At 48.5% G+C, this 18,732-nt stretch overlaps 1 protein-coding gene across 5 annotated transcripts in view; it reads left to right on the forward strand.

Annotated features, from left to right (window-relative positions):
- Window positions 1-18,732, forward strand: part of HCFC1 (host cell factor C1) — a 432,893-nt gene that overhangs the window by 267,492 nt on the left and 146,669 nt on the right. For all 5 annotated transcript variants that reach the window (XM_033922407.1, XM_033922416.1, XM_033922394.1 and 2 more), the window contains 2 exons: window positions 239-377; window positions 2,939-3,153. In XM_033922407.1, the coding sequence (XP_033778298.1) occupies window positions 239-377; window positions 2,939-3,153 (354 nt within the window). The remainder of the gene's footprint in view (window positions 1-238; window positions 378-2,938; window positions 3,154-18,732) is intronic.

Consider the following 18,732-nt stretch of genomic DNA (forward strand, 5'->3'; position numbering starts at 1 on the left):
CATCGTATGTCCTGGAAAGGTATTTATAATGGTTTGTATTTCTTTTGTTGCCCTAAGTAAAGGGTGTGTAGAGAAGGGCACTGACAGTTCTCCAGTATCTTGCATCCTCGAAAGTTGAGTACAATCATCTTTTCCATGTTTATGGCCTCTCGCCACCTTGAGTGAGCATGCTCCATCTTTCCTTAGTGTTGCTATTTTATTCTCCTAACATAAATTTGTTGTTTTCTATTCCCAACAGGTGGTATTAAAGGGGGCACCAGGGCAGCCTGGCACCATCCTGCGAACAGTTCCCATGAGTGGGGTCCGCCTGGTCACTCCAGTGACTGTGTCTGCTGTCAAACCAACTGTTACCACTCTGGTGGTGAAAGGAACCACAGGTATGTTCTGTTGTAGGTGGGGAAAGGGAGAGCACCTGCCTTTCTCTTGAGGGCAAGGAGGACCCTGTCTTCTCACATCTGGGTGATATCTAGCAGATCTGGTACAGATGCTATCCAATGTTATATTATGTCCCTTCCGGATTCAGTACACTAGGTGTTCAATCCCTTCCTGCAATCTGGAAGTTGCAGAGGCTTCTCTGAGTGCATGCTCCTCCCACCTTAGAGAGAGAGTAAGAGATCCCTGCAGTTTTCATTTTCTGCAAGCAATCCATACAGAAGTCATCTTCTCTACATCCTTTTCTTATTTTTTCGCGTTAGGTTCATCTTTATGGTGGCTTTGAGTGTCTTGAGACCCTTTTGTGGTAGTCTTCTGTCGGAGGAAAGGACACAGTCCCCGCAGTGCCGTACTGCTGCTTCACAGAAAAATCAAGCTAACAGAATACTTCAGTCACGCATGACAGGAATAGTGTTGGGGAAAGCAACTAGGGCAATTGCCCCTTGTTCAGAGAGAGCCCTAAACCAGCTGGAAGCTAAAGCACAGCCTGGGCTTTGCAGTCCCCAGTTATGTCTAACACCAGTTCTAGCAGGATACATATTTCAAATCTGATATATTCTAATCACAAAATAGAAAATACATTTTTTTTTTCTACCTTTTGTTTGTTCATTTCATTCTTCACATCTCATTGGTCTCAGACTTTGGTTTCTGTTTCCATCTGTCTACTCTTAACTCACTTGTCAGGGTCTCCTGACCATTTTGACATGTCTTCTTTCTCCTTGCTCATCATTCATCTTCCATCTTTGTGTGTTTTTCTCCCCATGTTCAGCAAGCATCTCCCTTCTTAGTCTCCTATTCTTCCCTTTCTAATATTTACCCTGTGCCCATTTCCCTGCCTTCATCAACAACACTATTCTGTGTCTCTATCCCCTTCTCCTAAGCCCAACATCTCTCTTCTGCGTTCCTCTTCTCCCTCATGTCTAGCCATTTTCTGTGTCCATATACCCTCCTGTGTCTGACATTGCCCCATTGACTATATCCATATACCACCCACATTGTAACCCTGTTTATAAATCTTTTGTAAGCCGCCTTGAACCGCAAGGTAATGGCGGAATAAAAATCCCTAATGTAATGTAATGTAATAAAGTCCCTTTTGTGTCCCTGTTCCTATGCTCCTATCAATTCCCACATCTCCCCTCTTTTCGTATATCTCCCTGTGTCCAGCTTCTCTTCTCCTACTTCTTTACACCAAAGTGTTTCTTATCCTCTTTCCTCCCTCCCCCACTCTACTGTATTAAATATTTCACTCCCTTCATCCCCTTGATTCAGCATCTCTTTCCTTTCCCTTTCCCTCTCCTCCTCCCTGCAGGTTCAGTACCTTTCTCCCTTCTCTCAACACTCCCCAAAGATCCAGCATCTCCCCCTTCTCTCTAGCTCTTCCTCCCATGGGTCCAGTATCTCTCTCCCTTCCCTCCAGCTCCACCTCTGAGTTGTGAATTAGAGAATGACATGGTGGTTGTTACCCGCGGCTAGCTGTGGGTAACCTGCCAAAACGGTAACCAAAAAAAAAGGTTACCGCGAGATCGGGGACAAGGCCATTCACCGCCCCGTGGAGCGGTGAATGGTTAGCACGCACAGTGAACGCGCGTTCAATCCGGCAGCCCCCTCCCGCCGGCTGGCCATGCATCTCCCTCCTTTTCCCTTACCTTCTCTTGTTGAAACTGGCAATTTCTATAAGGCTATGTGCTGTATTACAGCCAGAGCCTTGAAGTTGCGTCACGTTGCCTGCTGGAAAAGTCTCCTCCGATGCAACTTCCTGTTTCCGGTTGCATCGGAGAAGACTTTTCTAGCAGGCAACCTGACGCAATTTCCTGTTTCCGGTTGCATCGGAGGAGACTTTTCTAGCAGGCAACCTGATGCAACTTCCTGTTTCTGGTTGCATCGGAGGAGACTTTTCTAGCAGGCAAACTGACGCAACTTCCTGTTTCCGGTTGCATCGGAGGAGACTTTTCTAGCAGGCAAACTGACGCAACTTCCTGTTTCCGGTTGCATCGGAGGAGACTTTTCTAGCAGGCAACCCGACGCAACTTCCTGTTTCGGGTTGCATCGGAGGAGACTTTTCTAGCAGGCAAACCGACGCAACTTCCTGTTTCCGGTTGCATCGGAGGAGACTTTTCTAGCAGGCAACCCGACGCAACTTCCTGTTTCTGGTTGCATCGGAGGAGACTTTTCTAGCAGGCAAACCGACGCAACTTCCTGTTTCCGGTTGCATCGGAGGAGATTTTTCTAGCAGGCAACCCGACGCGACTTCAAGGCTCCGGCTGTAATACAGCGTAAGGCTGTAATACAGCCTTTTAGAAATCGCCAGTTTCAACAAGAGAAGGAAAGGGAGGGAGGGAGGGAAATCCTCCCATCCTCGGATAACACTTGCTACAAGTGAATAACTGCTTTCAGGTGTAGTACAAAACTGAATCTTATTGGAAAATTGTTTTCTCTCTCTCATATAATTTTCTTTCTGTTAAAGTATTTTAATGATATCTTCATATATATATATATTTTTGTCTAGGCATGACCACCCTTGGCACTGTGACTGGTACAGTCTCTTCCAGCCTGGCTGGACCACATGGCACTAATGCTTCATTGGCTACTCCCATCACCACCCTTGGCACCATTGCGACGCTCTCAAGCCAAGTGATCAACCCAACTGCCATCACGGTGTCAGCTGCACAAACCACCCTGACGGCTGCTAGCGGCTTAAGTACACCCACCATCACTATGCAGGTATTGCTTCAATAGTTCTATATTATAAAGGGGGTTTAGGTTTCATTTCTGGTTTTTGACCCATAGTAAGTACAGATATGAAATCTCCAAGTAGGCCAAAAGACAGCACTGTTTTCATTTGTGATTTTCCAATGCTCCACCTTGAATAACTCAGGCCATAGGTGGATACCTTCCCAGCAGGTGGCGAGAGAACAAAAGTATGGACAGCAGAGTCACTCTGTAAATATCTGGAATTTTTTTCTTTTACCAGCAAAGATGACTGTTGGACTGAAAAGCAGTAGATTTTGTTTAACATGTTCCACCCTATCCTTGTCTTTATTATTATACTTATGGAGGCTGAAAGATTATATGTACAAGAGCAGCTTATTGCAATAAAAACAAGAATTGCAGACAAGTAGGACTCTGGCCTGGGCTAGGACCTAAGTGTTCTGGCCTAGCATGCTGATCCCTTTTAAATGGCTAATTGCTGCACCATCTTTTCCCTTAACTTTGGCTGGGGAGCCAGCAAACTTGCTTTGGTTTGATAAGAGATTCAGAATATCAAGTCACTGGTGTGTAATAGGAGTCATCTGGTCTTGATATCAAAGAGACAGTCTCGGTGAGAATTTAAAACCTACAAGATTGGCAGCATGTCTTAGGAGCAGACAGGAATCTAATGGAGTCAAGTTAGTTGATCTTAACTACATGTTTTGAGCTAATTTGACTGAGAAACTCTATTTTAAAGAATAGATATAAGGGGAAAAACAAAACATTAATTGTTGGATTTCCTGTAAAGCTCAATAATATTTGTTTAAAAAAAAAACAACAACCTTATCCCAGGGCAAGCAGAAAGCATATTATCCCAGGACAAGCATGCAGCCTATTCTCAAATATGGGTGATGTCATCGACGGAGCCCCGATGCGGAAGCCTCGCAAGCAGACTTTCTTGTATAAACTAGAAGTTTCGAGTCAGCCACACTGCGCATGCACGAGTGCCTTCCCGCCCAGCACAGGCGTGTCTCCTCAGTTCTCAGTTTCTGCGGAGCCGAGAAGTCCTTCTTTGACTCTCTGTATTTAACTTACTTAACGTCGTGCCTTCTCTCACCGCGGTTTATGTTCTTTTTCTTCACGAATTGCTGTATTTCTATTATTTCTTGTTATAAAAAAAAAAATTCTTCCGTTCGGCTGCCGGGGCCGGCCGCTCGGCCGCAGCCCAGGGACTTCGACTTTGTGGTGGCTATTTTTCCTCTTATGTCCCAGCCAACAACAGACTTCAAGAAGTGTAGCCAGTGTCAACGTGCGATTTCTCTCACAGACCCACACAGTAGGTGCCTCAAGTGCCTTGGGCCAGACCATCATCCAAAGTCATGCGAGCGCTGTGCTATTCTTCAACCTCGATCCTTTAAACGTTGTCTACTTTCAGTGGAGAAGCTCTTCGGGGTGGATTTGACCATTTCCTCGACTACAAAGCCGACCTCGATCTCACCTTCGACCGAGGATCCTCCTGCCTCCACTGCTTCGACCTCGAGCCTCATCAGACCTTCTTCGTTTGCAGCGGCTCTTTCCTCGACGACGTCTGCTGTATCTTCCCCTGTATCCTCAGGTCAGATAGCTCAACAGAAAGTTCCAGCGGTGGTGCTTAAGGTGCCTAAGACTTCTAAGTTGAAGCACATTTCCACTGCCTCTGTGGAATCTCCAGCCAAAGCAGGTGGTCCGGTTTCAGACGCGGTTCCATCCTTGCTGGCGTTTTCCAGACCATGTTAGAGAAACAATTCATTCAGTTCCTCACTAATATGGGACCGAAGCTTGTTACTCTTATCCAGCCTGGGCATTCTGCAGAATCCCGCGAGGTCGAGCCTCTTCCTATGCTTCAGTCTGAATCTACACACTCTATGCAGGGAGCAGAGTCTCTGCGAGTGTCTGGTCTGGAATCTATGCACGTGAAGCAAGGAGCAGATTCTTTGCAAGTGCCTCGACAGGAGTCCTCACACTCCAGAATCTTTAGGAGTGCATCAAAGTTCCTCCATCAAGCCTCTGGAGCTTCGATCCACAGCTTCCAGCCCTATCCATTCCTTGGTGGCATCGACAGCTTCCATCTCTGGGGCGAAGTATCCTGGATCTTCGAGACCTGTTTCCAAGCACCATTCTCACTGACGATCGAGGCCTTCCTCGAGGCATACATCCAGGCATGGCTCTTCTTCCAAAGAGCGTCCTTCTTCAACTAAGCCTCGATCTACACCTTCTTGTTCTACTAGACCATCAACTCCTTGATCGAAGTCTCCACTTCCACACCTCGAGGACTCAGCAGTTTCGATTGCTTCGTCCAAGTCTCCCTATTCTTTTGATGCCTTTTTTCCTGCCGAAGCTTCATCTTCGACCTAGGCTGCCTCGACGACCTCGAGTCCTCGAAGCAAGGCATTGGCGGATCAGCTATCTTTCTCTTCATTTTTTTGTCAGATGGCTATTGACTTGGACCTTCAATTGGATGCTGATTCCAAATACTCTAAGGAGTATCTCGAAGTCATGCATCTTCCTCAACCTCCAGCAGAGTCACTTAAGCTTCCTCTTCACAAGCTTTTGTCTCAGACTTTTACCAGATGCCTGGAGACTCCTTATGCAATTCCAGCTGTTCCAGGCAAATTAGCTCCAGATATAAAACTCTCCATTGCAAAGGATTTGAGAATTCACAGTTATCTCACCAATCCCTACTTGTGGAGTCATCCTTGAAAAGGTCCCATTCTTCCAAGGTTTATGCTACCGTTCCTCCTGGAAGGGAAGGGAAAACTATGGACAAGTTTGGACGTCGCATCTATCAAAATGCCATGATGTCCTCTAAAGCCCTTAATTGCAATTTCCATTTTATCACTTATTTTGAGTTTCTTATTGCTCCTTTGCCTAAATTTCTCAATTATTTAGATACTCAAAAGCACTTTGAATTTCAAGAAGTCATAGTTTCTCTATCACAACTCAGATTACATCTACTTCAGTCTTCTTACGATGCCTTTGAGTTGTCTGCCAGGACAGCTGCTTGTTCTGTAGTAATGCGCCGCCTTGCCTGGCTTTGTACCATTGACAAGGATCCTAACCTTCAGGACCGCTTGGCTAATATTCCTTGTGCAGGCAATGACCTCTTCAATGAATCTATTGAGGCAGCCACCAAGAAATTGTCTGAGCATGAAAAATCCTTTGCTTCTATTGTCAGACCTAAGCCAAAGCCATCTCCTGCCAAGCCTACACGCCCTCCTCCTATTTACCAGAGGCGTTTGCTCCGAGAGCGGCTCCTTACACTCGCCCTCCTCCCAAGAAACAGCAGAATCAGAAGCAACAGAAATCTCAACCTTCTGCTGCACCTAAGGCTACGCAGCATTTTTGACTGTTTAAAACAGAGCATAACCTCCACTGTTCTGTCTCTGAACTATCTTCCCCTTATTGGAGGTCATCTCCATCATTTTTATCACCGATGGATGACAATAACATCTGACCTCTGGGTGCTGTCAATCATCAGGGAAGGATACTCTCTTCATTTCACTCAGGTTCCACCAGAGCTTCCTCCAAGAGAGTATCCTTCCAGTCCATCCCAGACCTTCTTCTTCAGGAAGCTCAAGCTCTGCTTCATCTCCATGCCATCGAACCAGTTCCTTTGGAATAGCAGAACAGGAGGTTTTACTCCCGTTACTTCCTTATTCCGAAGAAGAGGGCGATCTGCGGCCCATTCTGGATATCAGGGTTCTCAACAAATTTTTAGTCAAAGAAAAATTTTGCATGTTATCCCTGGCATCCTTTTATCCCCTCCTAGATCAGAACTATTGGTTATGCTCTCTGGATCTCAAGGAGGCCTACACTCATATTCCCATTCATCTGGCCTCTCGCCAATATCTCAGATTTCGGGTGGAGAATCTGCATTATCAATACAGACTGCTGCCCTTTGGCCTGGCTTCATCTCCCAGAGTGTTCACCAAGTGCCTGGTAGTGGTAGCCGCAGCTCTCAGAAACCATGGTCTTCAGGTATTTCCCTACCTGGATGACTGGCTCATCAAAGATTCAACATCTCAAGGTGTTATTGTAGCGACCCAATGGACTACGTGGTTCCTACAAAATTTGGGATTCGAAATCAACTTTCCCAAATCCTAACTTCAACCCTCTCAGAATCTACAATTCATCGGAGCTGTTATGGATACTATCCAACTCAGAGCATTCCTTCTGCAACAATGTCTGGAAGTCCTCCTTCAACTCTGTCATACAGTGTCTTCCCCTCCTCCATATCAGCGAGACACATGATGGTACTTCTGGGTCACATGGCCTCCATAGTACACATGACTCTTTTTGCCATATTTCACCTCAGAATTCCTCAGTGGACCCTGGCATCTCAGTGGACGCAGGTTTGCGACCCACTTTCTCAACGCTTTGAGACAGTCTCTCCGCTGGTGGATGCTCTCTTCCAATCTCTCCAGAGGCTTGCTGTTTCAAACGCCCTCCTCAACAGAAGGTCCTCACAACAGATTCCTCGACCTATGCTTGGGGCGCTCATCTCGATGATCTCCGTACTCAAGGCCACTGGACCAGTACGGATCGTCAGTGTCACATCAATCTGTTGGAACTCAGAGCGATTTTCAAGGCTCTCAAAGCTTTTCAACATCTTCTTCACGACCAGGTAGTCCTAATTCGGACGGACAACCAAGTCGCCATGTATTATGTCAACAAACAAATTTCAGGAGGTTTGGAGACCATTAATAGAATATTGTAATAAATGAATAATCATTTTTCCCAAGCTGATATAATTGTATAGGGAAAGGGGGTGGGAGGAAGTTTAATTATAAATTGATGGGTTGGATTAATAAAGAACAATATATATATATATGTAATCACATGTGTAAGAATAGGGTTGGGAGGGAGAGATTTATTTTTATTTTTAATTGTGAAATTACTAAGAATAGATACTCAAATGATATTGTATAAGTTTAACTGTTAATATTTGTTGCACTTGTTGTTAGATGAAAAAATGAATAAAGAATATAAAAATAAAAAACAAACAAACAGGGAAGGACGGGATCTTCCTTCCTTTGTCAAGAAGCTCTGAAGGTTTGGCACTGGGCAATCCGTCACAACACCTTTCTCAAAGCTGTCTACATCCAAGGGGCGAAAAATTGCTTGGCGGACAACTTGAGTTGTCTTCTGCAACCTCATGAATGAACACTCCATTCCTCGCCTCTTCATCACATTTTTTCACAGTGGGGAACACCTCAGATCTCTTTGCAGCTCCCCACAACCACAAACTGCCTCAGTTCTGCTCCAGGATATATTCTCATCACCTTAAGGCAGATGCTTTTATTCTGGAATGGATGAATCTCTTCCTTAATGCATTCCCTCTCATTCTCAAGACTCTTGTCACGTTAAAGAACGACCATGCCACCATGATTCTGATTGCTCCTCAGTGGCCGAGACAACCTTGGTACTCCCTTCTACTTCAACTCAGCAGCAGGGAGCCATACATTCTGCCAGTTTTTCCATCTCTGCTTACACAGAGTCAGGGATCTCTGTTACTCCTGATAGCTTGGTACCTCTCAACATAACTCCTCTTCAGTATGATATCACCAAAAATGTACTAGATTTTCTACGTGGTGTTTTTCTGACGATAAGGAGCCTCAACATTCCTCCTTATCTTCTGTTTTAGACAACCTTTTGCACTTATCCACCTCTGGCCTCAAGTCTACATCGATCCGAATCCATCTCAGTGCAATTGCTGCTTTCCATCTATCTATTGAAGGAAAACCCCTTTCTGCTCATCCGGTGGTTTCCAGATTCATGAAAGGACTTTTCAATGTTAAACCTCCTCTCATACCGCCTCCAGTAGTTTGGGACCTCAATGTTGTTCTTACTCAATTGATGAAGCCTCCATTTGAACCAATGTCTACGGCTCATCTGAAGTATCTCGCTTGGAAAGTGGTGTTTTTCATTGCCCTCACTTCTGCTCGAAGAGTCAGTGAGCTGCAAGCTTTAGTTGCTGATCCACTGTTCACTGTGTTCCATTATGACAAGGTGGTTCTCCGTACTCATCCTAAATTCCTGCCTAAGGTGGTTTCGGAATTTCATTGCAACCAATCCATTATTCTACCAGTGTTCTTTGCAAAGCCTCATTCTCATCCTGGAGAATCAGTTCTTCATACTCTGGACTATAAACGTGCTATGGCCTTTTATTTGGAACGCACCAAATCACACAGAACTGCTCCTCAACTTTTTTTCTCCTTCGATCCAATAAGTTGGGACATCCTATCTCTAAGCAGACCATCTCCAACTGGATGGCTGCTTGTATCTCCTTCTGCTATGCCCAGGCTGGATTACCCCTACAGAGTAGAATCACAGCCCATAAGGTCAGAGCAATGGCAGCTTCAGTAGCTTTCCTCAGATCTATACCTATTGAGGAAATTTGCAAGGCTGCTACTTGGTCCTCGGTTCATACTTTCACTTCTCACTATTGTCTGGATGTTTTCTCCTCATTTTGGCCAGGCAATATTACAAAATTTATTCTCCTGAATTGCCAACACTCCCACCATCCCATTCTGGTTAGCTTGGAGGTCACCCATATGTGAGAATAGTCTGCCTGCTTGTCCTGGGATAAAGCACAGTTACTTACCATAACAGGTGTTATCCAGGGACAGCAGACAGCTATTCTCACAACCCATCCACCTCCCCTGGTTGGCTTCTCTGCTAGCTATCTGAACTGAGGAGACACGCCCTGTGCTGGGCGGGAAGGCACTCACGCATGCGCAGTGCGGCTGACTCGAAACTTCTAGTTTCTACAAGTAAGTCTGCTTGCGGGGCTTTCGCATCGGGGCTCCGTCAATGACGTTGCCCATATGTGAGAATAGCTGCCTTCTGTCCCTGGGTAACATCTGTTACGGTAAGTAACCGTGCTTTCTCATAGATGGGTGACTTCATCCACAGAGCACCTGTATAGACAGTGCAAAAGTCACTTTAACTTCTTTAGAAGCCTGTACTGTGCATGCGTGAGTTCCTTCACGCTGACCTCAGCTTGTGGGACCATCAGTTCTTAGTTTTCTGTGGAGCTAAAAAGACATGTATTGTTAGAGTCTCTACAATTGCATTATTTTTCTCCTTTTTGTGCCTTCCCAATTCATTTTCATTTCTTTTATTTTTCTTTTGTAGTATTTCATTTTCTTGGGAGTTTCTTGCAAAAATATTTTCTTCTCATGTTTTGGGGCTTTTGTTCTCCTCAGCTAGGTTTCTGGCCAGTGGCATCGACTCTTTCGGTCACAAAATCACTCGACTCTCGGAGGAAAAACGGTTTCCTTCGATCTCACATCAGTGGTTTTTCCTTCTACATATGTTGAAGCCTTCTAGCGGTTTCAAGAGGTTCACGGTACAGTAGGGCCATATCAGTCACTGATCCTCACAATTGGTATCTTCAGTGCCTTGATCCTGAGCACAGAGTAGACTTTTGTCATCGCTTTTCAAAGTTACAAAAACGCTCTTTGAAGGCTCAATGTCTGCAGCAGGAGAAACTTTGGACCCCAAGATTCATTGAGGATGTCCACTACATCCGATGTCGAAAAAGCTGCATCAACACCGGCATCACAATCGCCGCATCATTCATCACTGACTTCCTTGGTACTGACGCCGACACTATCTAGTAAATGGGCTAAGAAGGATTCCCATGCTGCTCCTTGCCACATGACGCTAGCATCGAGTAAGTCGATGCATGCCAAACAGCATCATCAGTCTCTCCATCATTTAATGCCTCTACAACAAGGTCACCAAAGTCTTGACACCCTGCACCAATGGGTACCATCAACACCCTGGGTACCGCAACTTGCTAATCAGGACCAGCTTCGGAAGCTGCTTAATAAAGAGCATGCAGCTATGCTTCAAAACCAGTCGAAGCAAACTGCTGCATGAACTCCTCCTGTACTAGCCCAGCCCAAACACAGCTCCAAGGCCTCATGGTACTAGGACTAAGTCTCCTCCTCGATGCAATTCCAGGTGTCGTCATTGGAGCACTGCCTTCTCATCGAAGTTGAACCATAATTGAAGGAGACATAGGAGTCCTTCCTGACACTATCATTGGCACCATAGCCACTGTATCACACAGCATCATTCTCCTTCTGGAAATACAATTTTTAAATCTCCAGTCATAGAGCAAAAGAACTCTGATCTATCCCTTCAGGATTTCTCTGACCCACCAGAGTTCTATGGGCTTTCATCAGATCCATTTCCTCCTCTGCCTAAGTATAGGTCACCACTGGAGAGCTTTTCTTTTACCACATTTATAAGACAAAGAGGTCAAGCTCTTCCTGTGAAAAATAGAATCTGAACTGAAGCCAAGAGCTACACTTTTCGATGCACTTGACTTTCAGCAAATCCCTAGGAAATGTCTAAAACTCCAACTCCATGATCTCATGTGAAAATCCATGTTGAAATACTGTGAGACTCCCCTACTTACTCTGGTGGCACCATCAAAATTGAATTCCTTTTACAGGGTACACTCATGTCCTGACTTTAATAAACCTCAATTACAGCATCACACTCTCCTAGTAGTCTAGAAGTCGTCCAGTTCCAGATCATATGCCAGTACTCCTCAGTGTGGGGAGGGTCATACTTTGGATAGGCTTGGCCACTTCAGGTTCATACAACTCCTCTATAGCAGCAGAGGCGCATTCTTCATCTGAACTTTCGGCACATTATGCTGCAGATGTTGAAGGAGGAATTGGAACTGGATTCTCCGAGTCATGAGGAACAGGTTTAATTGCTGATGAGCAATCAGGATACACAATTTTTTATTTATTCCTCTTTGTGAGTCCAGCAATTTTTGTAATGCAAAAATAACAATCTGAGTGATGATTTTTTGGTTCACACCACACCATGGGTACAGATAAAGGCATCTTCTTCCGTTTCCCATTTAGCCACTGTGTTAATCCGGAATAGCAGTCAGTGCAGCAGACATGAGGTACCCACGCTTTATCTTGGTCGCCAGCTATACAGCCTAAATAATGCACTTTGAAGTCTGCTGAACAGATTTTCGCTGATCTTGTGGACACACAGACATAAAAGAAATTATCAGGATGGTTAACACAAGGGTAGGGAACTCCGGTCCTCGAAAGCCATATTCCAGTTGGGTTTTCATGATTTCCCCGATGAATATGCATTGAAAGCAGTGCATGCAGATAGATCTCATGCATGTTCATTGGGGAAATCCTGAAAACCCGACTGGAATACGGCTCTCGAGGACCGGAGTTCCCTATCCCTAGGTCTGTTCATAATAATTATAATATCGTAGACAAAAAAAACAGGTAGAAAAATCTTTTTAGTATAAACTTTAAAATTTCTGGTATATGTGATCGATGAGCTGTCTTAAAACTCAATATTGTGTTACAGAAACAATAAAATACCGACACTTCACAGTTAAGGTGACCATACGTCCCGTTTTGAACGAGACCATCCCGTTTTTAGCTCGCCTGTCCTGTTGTCTCCCCCACACAGCTTCGGGATGCCGAAATGTCCCGTTTTCAGAAGGAGTGGGACAGGAAAGCTTAAAATGGGCCACTGCCATCTATTTGTCCAAGCTACTGCCGCAGTAACATCATCTTCGTGCAGCGACAGCACAAGACTTCCCCCCTCCCCGACATCAATTCTGACATTGGAGAGGAAGTTCCGGGCTAGCCAATCGCTGGCCTGGAACTTCCTCTCTGATGTCAAAATTAATGTTGGGGGGGAGGGAAGGCTTTTGCAGTTGCTGCACAAAGATGATGCTATTATTGCGGTGGCTTGGACAAATAGGTGGAAGCAGATTTGGGGGGGGGAATGAAAGACAGAAAGGGGGGGAACCGAGAGAGAGAAAGACAGAAAGAAGGGGGGGGGGCAGGGAGAGAGAAAGAAAGGAAGTGTGCACAGTCAGAAGAAAGTGCAACCAGAGACTCATGAAATCACCAGACAAAGGTAGGAAAAATTATTTTATTTTCAATTTAGTGATCAAAATGTGTCAGTTATGAGAACTTATATCGGCTGTCTATATTTTGCACTATATTTAATGGGTTCCGGGGGGATCCAGGGGGAGGGTTCGGTCCTATTTTGTGGGAAAAATAAATGGTCACGTTTCGCATAACTTAAAACCAGGATGTGATAGATGTTTGGATTTATAGTCAGTATGTGGCCCTTGTTAAGGTACAGGTGACAGAACTCCAGTAGCAAAATGCTCGTTGACCAGTGTTATGTGGCAGACACCTTTTGTGATCTCTTTAGAATGCTGAGCAAGCTCTTGGTATACTCTATTGTGGCATGCAGAATGTTGTGGATCCAGCAGTGGTCCGGTGACTCATCCTCTAATGCGACCCTGAGTAGATTGCCTTTCAGAGGACAAGTACTGTTCAGTAAAGGTTTAAACCTTATTGCTAGCTTGCAGAACCGTAAGCTCAAGTCCTTGCCAGACAGGACCCGGTCCTCTCGAGGTCCAGGATGTCCTAGCTTTCGTCTCTTCCGACGTTCTCATCGGTACTATGGGGGCTCCTCAGGGCAGCATTCCTTTCAGTCAGCCAACAGTTGATGGAGAGCCGCTCAGTGTCTACCCCTAAGAAACAGTTCTGACGCCAGGCCCCTGGCTGCTCTTCTGCAGATCGGAGGCAACTCTCGGCCTTCCTTGCAGAATGGGTGGCCCTTACCTCTGACCGCTGGGTTTTGGATATTCTTTGGGACAGCTACACGTTCAAGTTTTATCCGCCTTGTCGGAGCTCTTTCTGGACTCCCCAGCGGGTAAGCAAGAAAAGGCAGCATGGATGGAGGCAAAGGTCCAAAGTTTGCTGCTCATTGCGGCTCTAGAACCTTTTCTGGAGTAGATCTCAGGCAGATACTTGATATGCTTCATCGTGCCAGAGAGAGGCTCCGAAGACTCGAGATAGATCCTGGACCTCAAAACGGTCAATGAGGCCCTCAGAGTTCCCCATTTCAGGATGGAAATGGTGTGCTCGGTGAATGCCTCAATGGCTCCAAGGGAATTCTTAGGCTTCCGTCAGGTCCAGGGAAGCTATCATCACATCCCCATCTTTCCAGAACCCAGGAGATACCTGAGATTCCACGTTCTGCAGCATCATTTCCAATTTTCATCCTTACCCATTGATGATGGTGCCCAGGACCTTCACCAGGATGATGATGGTAGTGAGTGTCCACCTGTGAAAACTCAGCATTCAAATCCACCCATACCTTGGATGACTGGCTCATTAGGGCTCAGTCTGAGGGGAATCAGCAGTTCACCAGGTGGTTCAGCTGTTTCAATGCCTGAGCCGGATGGTCAACTTTCGAAAGAGTCACCTCAAGCCAACTTGAGTTTCTTCAGGACAGACTGGAAAATGGTCTGGCCGTCTGCTTCCTGAGGGTTCAGATTGCTGGTCTCTTGTTTGGGTCCTAAGCCTCTGAGAGGCTTTTTGGCCGCTCATCTGGATGTTGTCTGGTTTCTGAGGGGTTATCTGAGACTTCGGCCCCCCACTGCGGCTACCCTGTCTGACTTGGAAACTCAATCTTGTTCTCTGATCATTGGTTCGTTCCCCCCTTGAGTCTTTGGAGTAGGAGTCCTTAATGGATCTCACTGTCAAAACCATTTTCCTGGTGGCCGTTACTTCAGCCAGCAGGGTTTCCGAGCTTCAGACTTTATCCTGCTGGGATCCTTTTCTTAGGATTACGGATTCCAGCATGTTTCTTCGCACTGTTCCCTCCTTTCTCCAAAGGTGATCTTTAGCTTCCACATCGACCAGGACGTTAAACTCCTACCTTAGTTCCTTCCAGTTCGATAGAGCAGGACTGAGTGTTACAGTCGCTGGATGTGTGCAGGCTTTTGTTTCAGTATTTGGAGGTCACAAACCAGTTTCAGGTTTCCGACCACTTGTTTGTGCTGGTAGGTCCTGACCATAAGGGCAGGCCAGCTTCGAAAACCACCATTTCCAGATAGAAACATAGAAGCATGAAGGCAGATAAAGGCCAAATGTCCCATCCAGTCTGCCCATCTGCAGTAACCATTATTATCCCAGGACAAGCAGGCAGCATATTCTCACATGTGGGTGACGTCATCTACGGAGCCCCAGCGCGGACAGCTTTTCAAGCAAACTTGATTGAAGTTTCAAGTTTGCTACACTGCACCACGCATGTGCATGCCTTCTCGCCCACTAGAGGGCGCATCCCACCTCGTGGTCCTCAGTTCAGTTTTTTCCGCGGAGCCAGAAGCCCTGTGGAATTTGAGCTCTGCTATTTTTACCTTCTGTCGCCGCGTCCGGTGTTTTTTTCTTCGGTCGTGGTACTTGCTTTCTCTTTCTTTTAGTTTTTCTACGTCTTTGAATCAAAAAAAAAAAAGCTTTTCCGTCGGCTCCGGGGGCTGCCGTGAGCCGCGACCCGGCCTCATTGTCGGTCGGTTCGGTTTTTCATGTCCCGTCCCTTGACGGGTTTCAAAAAGTGCACCCAGTGTGAGCGGTTACTATCCATCACTGACCCCCACCGGTGGTGCTTGCTCTGCCTTGGACCCGAGCATCCGACTGACTCCTGCGATTGGTGCTCCACTTTTCAGGCCAGAGCGCTCCGTCGACGCCGCGCCAGGATGGCGGAGCTTTTCGCAGTTGACTCCGCGCCCGGGAAGGCCTCGACGTCGGCCCCGGCCTTGACCTCGGCCTCGGCGCCCTCGGCTTCGCCATGTCCCTCGACCTCGAAGCCGACGCCTGCGACCAAACCTGCCTCGGGTAAGTCCTCTTTTCCATCCCCGACTCCAGGGTCATCGAAGAAGCCATCCTCGAGCTCCTCTGCGGCGGGTGGGTCGTCCTCGGCCCCGCCCAGGACTCCGGCCACTAATGCCCCGAGGGAATACTCGAGACCGAGGTCGCCCTCCAGGGAGCATCCCCCGGCCTCGGACCTGCCTACCTTGGTCGGGATTCCGGCGTTCCAGGACCTGCTCCGAGCATTGATTTCCTCGGAGCTGTCTGGCGCCCTTGAACAACTGCAGCGGGCTGCGACCTCGACTGCTTTGACCTCGGGGGCACCGACCTCGGCGACCTCGGTCTCGACTCCCTCGGTCTCGGGTACTGGGGCACCGCCGACCTCGGCCTCGACCTTGCCCTCGGCCTCGGCCTCGGGGGCCCCGCCTGAGAGCAGCGTACGGCCCCGGGACAAGGTACGCAGAGTGAGACGGATTTCCTCCTCCTCCTCCTCGAGGTCCTCCCGGGGTTCCTCGCCCTTGGGCCGGCCTCGGGCGAGACGTCGCCCGAGGAAGCCTAAGCGTTCGCGTGGCTCTCCTCGGCGCCGTGGTCGCTCCTCGCCGCTCGGGGGCGAGGCTTTGCGGGTCTCGGAGCTTCGCCTCGATAACCCGAGGCTTCTCCGTTCCCCTGCGTGAGGGAGTTCTCGTGACTCCTCGCCGAGGAAAAGGGGGCGTGCCTCGGTCCCTCGGACGCCTGGGACTTCTCCCAGGGGTTCTTCGAGGCGGAGACGTTCCCCGACCCCCTCGAGGCCATTGGATCTGGCCTCATGGGGCTCGGGGTCCGGTAGGGAACCACGATATTCTCACGAGGCTTCCCCCTTCTGTTCGGCGGAGCGGTCAAGAACTCCCTCGCCGCCTGCCAGACCGTCCTCCTTCTCCAGCTTCGTGCAGGACATGGCGCGTGCCTTGGGTCTGGACCTCATGGCTGGATCCCAATATACTAAGGAGTTCCTCGAGGAGCAGGACCTCCCCACTCCACCAAGGGAATCCCCTCGGCTGCCCTTGAATAAGGTCCTTCATCAGACCTTACTTAAGAACCTGGCTTCACCTCTTACAGTCACTGCGGTCCCGTCCAAGATGGAGTCCAAATATAGGACGATTCCACCCAAGGGTTTTGAGAAGGCTCAACTCTCCCACCAGTCCTTGCTGGTAGAGTCTGCGCTCAAAAATACGCAACCCTCCCGAGTTTCTGTGGCGGTCCCGCCCGGCAGGGAGGGTCGGACCCTTGACAAGTTTGGTCGTCGCCTCTATGCGAATTCCTTCATGGCAACCAGGGTTTTAAATTATGCCTTTACCTTTTCGTCCTATCTGCGTGGCATGGTAAAGGATCTGCCCCAATATCGTGAAGCCTTGCCGGACTCCCGCAAGGAAGGGTTCGACAGGTTTATGTCTAACCTGTCTCAATTGCGCCTGTACCTTTTTCATGCGGTGTACGATACGTTTGAGCTGGTATCGAGGGTGTCGGCTTTTGCGGTAGCTATGCGCCGGTTGGCGTGGCTACGCACCCTCGATATGGACCCAAACCTGCAAGAACGCCTTGCGGACTTACCTTGCGTGGGGTCCGAATTATTTGATGAATCCCTGGAGGCGGCGACCAAACGGCTCTCGGAACAGGAGCGCTCGTTGGCCTCCTTGGTCCAACCGAAACCTCGATCCACGCCGCAGAAACCCTTCCGGCCTCCCCCGAGGCGGTACCCTCAAAAGTCGACCCCGGCTTTTTCTAGGCCACCGCCTCGGCGCCCCCCTCGACAGGGCAGAGGGAGACAAACCAAAACTCCAGCGCAGGGTCCTGCCAAGCCAGCGCCGTCCTTTTGACGGGCTAGGCGGATGGGGCCGGCCCCCCTCCGCGATCGCGCTGGACCCTCTTCCCATAGGGGGTCGACTCCGGTCCTTTTACACGGCTTGGACCGAGATAACATCCGACGCTTGGGTGCTCCGGACCGTCTCCGAGGGCTATTCTCTCAACTTTTGCTCTGCGCCGCCGGAACAGTCACCGGGGGCTTGCCCATACAATCGGACCCAGCTCCCCGTCCTCATGGCCGAGGCCAGGGCCTTGTTGAAGCTTCGGCCGGTGGAACCTGTACCCCCCGACCAGCGTCCCATTCTAGACCTCAGGAAGCTCAACAAGTTCCTGGTCCGGGAGAAGTTCCGGATGTTGTCACTTCCGATATTGTATCCTCTCTTGGAGGAAGGGGACTGGATGTGCTCCCTGGACCTGAAGGAAGCGTACACCCATGATCCGGTGCATCCTGCCTTCCGCAAATTCCTACGGTTCCAGGTGGGCGAGCTACACCTGCAGTACCGGGTCCTCCCCTTCGGCCTGGCTTCGTCCCCTCGAGTCTTCACGAAGTGTATGGTGGTAGTCGCTGCAGCCCTGAGGTCTCGGGGGCTTCAGGTCTTCCCTTACCTGGACGATTGGCTGATCAAGGCCCCGACCAGGGAGGGGGTTATCTCAGCGACCCGACAGTCTATCGCCTTCCTTCAGCGACTAGGGGTCGAAGTGAATTTTCCCAAGTCACAGTTGTGCCCGGCCCAATCACTTCAATTCATAGGCGCAGTGCTGGACACTGTTCGCCTCCGTTCATTCCTCCCTCCTCCTCGTTTGGAGGCTTTGGTTCGGTTGGGCCGTCTGATCTCTCAGCTTCCTGTGGTGTCGGCTCAGCGCATGATGATGCTTCTGGGCCACATGGCGTCTACGGTCCATGTCACTCCATTCGCCGGACTGCACCTGAGAATTCCTCAATGGACTCTGGCCTCTCAGTGGCGCCAGGAGTGCGATCCTGTCTCTCGTCGCATAGCAGTGACTCCTTCTTTGAGACGTTCGCTCCATTGGTGGACCGACTCTTCGAATCTTTCCGGAG

This window comes from Geotrypetes seraphini, chromosome 1, assembly GCF_902459505.1.
Source record: "Geotrypetes seraphini chromosome 1, aGeoSer1.1, whole genome shotgun sequence".
Taxonomy (NCBI): Eukaryota; Metazoa; Chordata; class Amphibia; order Gymnophiona; family Dermophiidae; genus Geotrypetes; species Geotrypetes seraphini.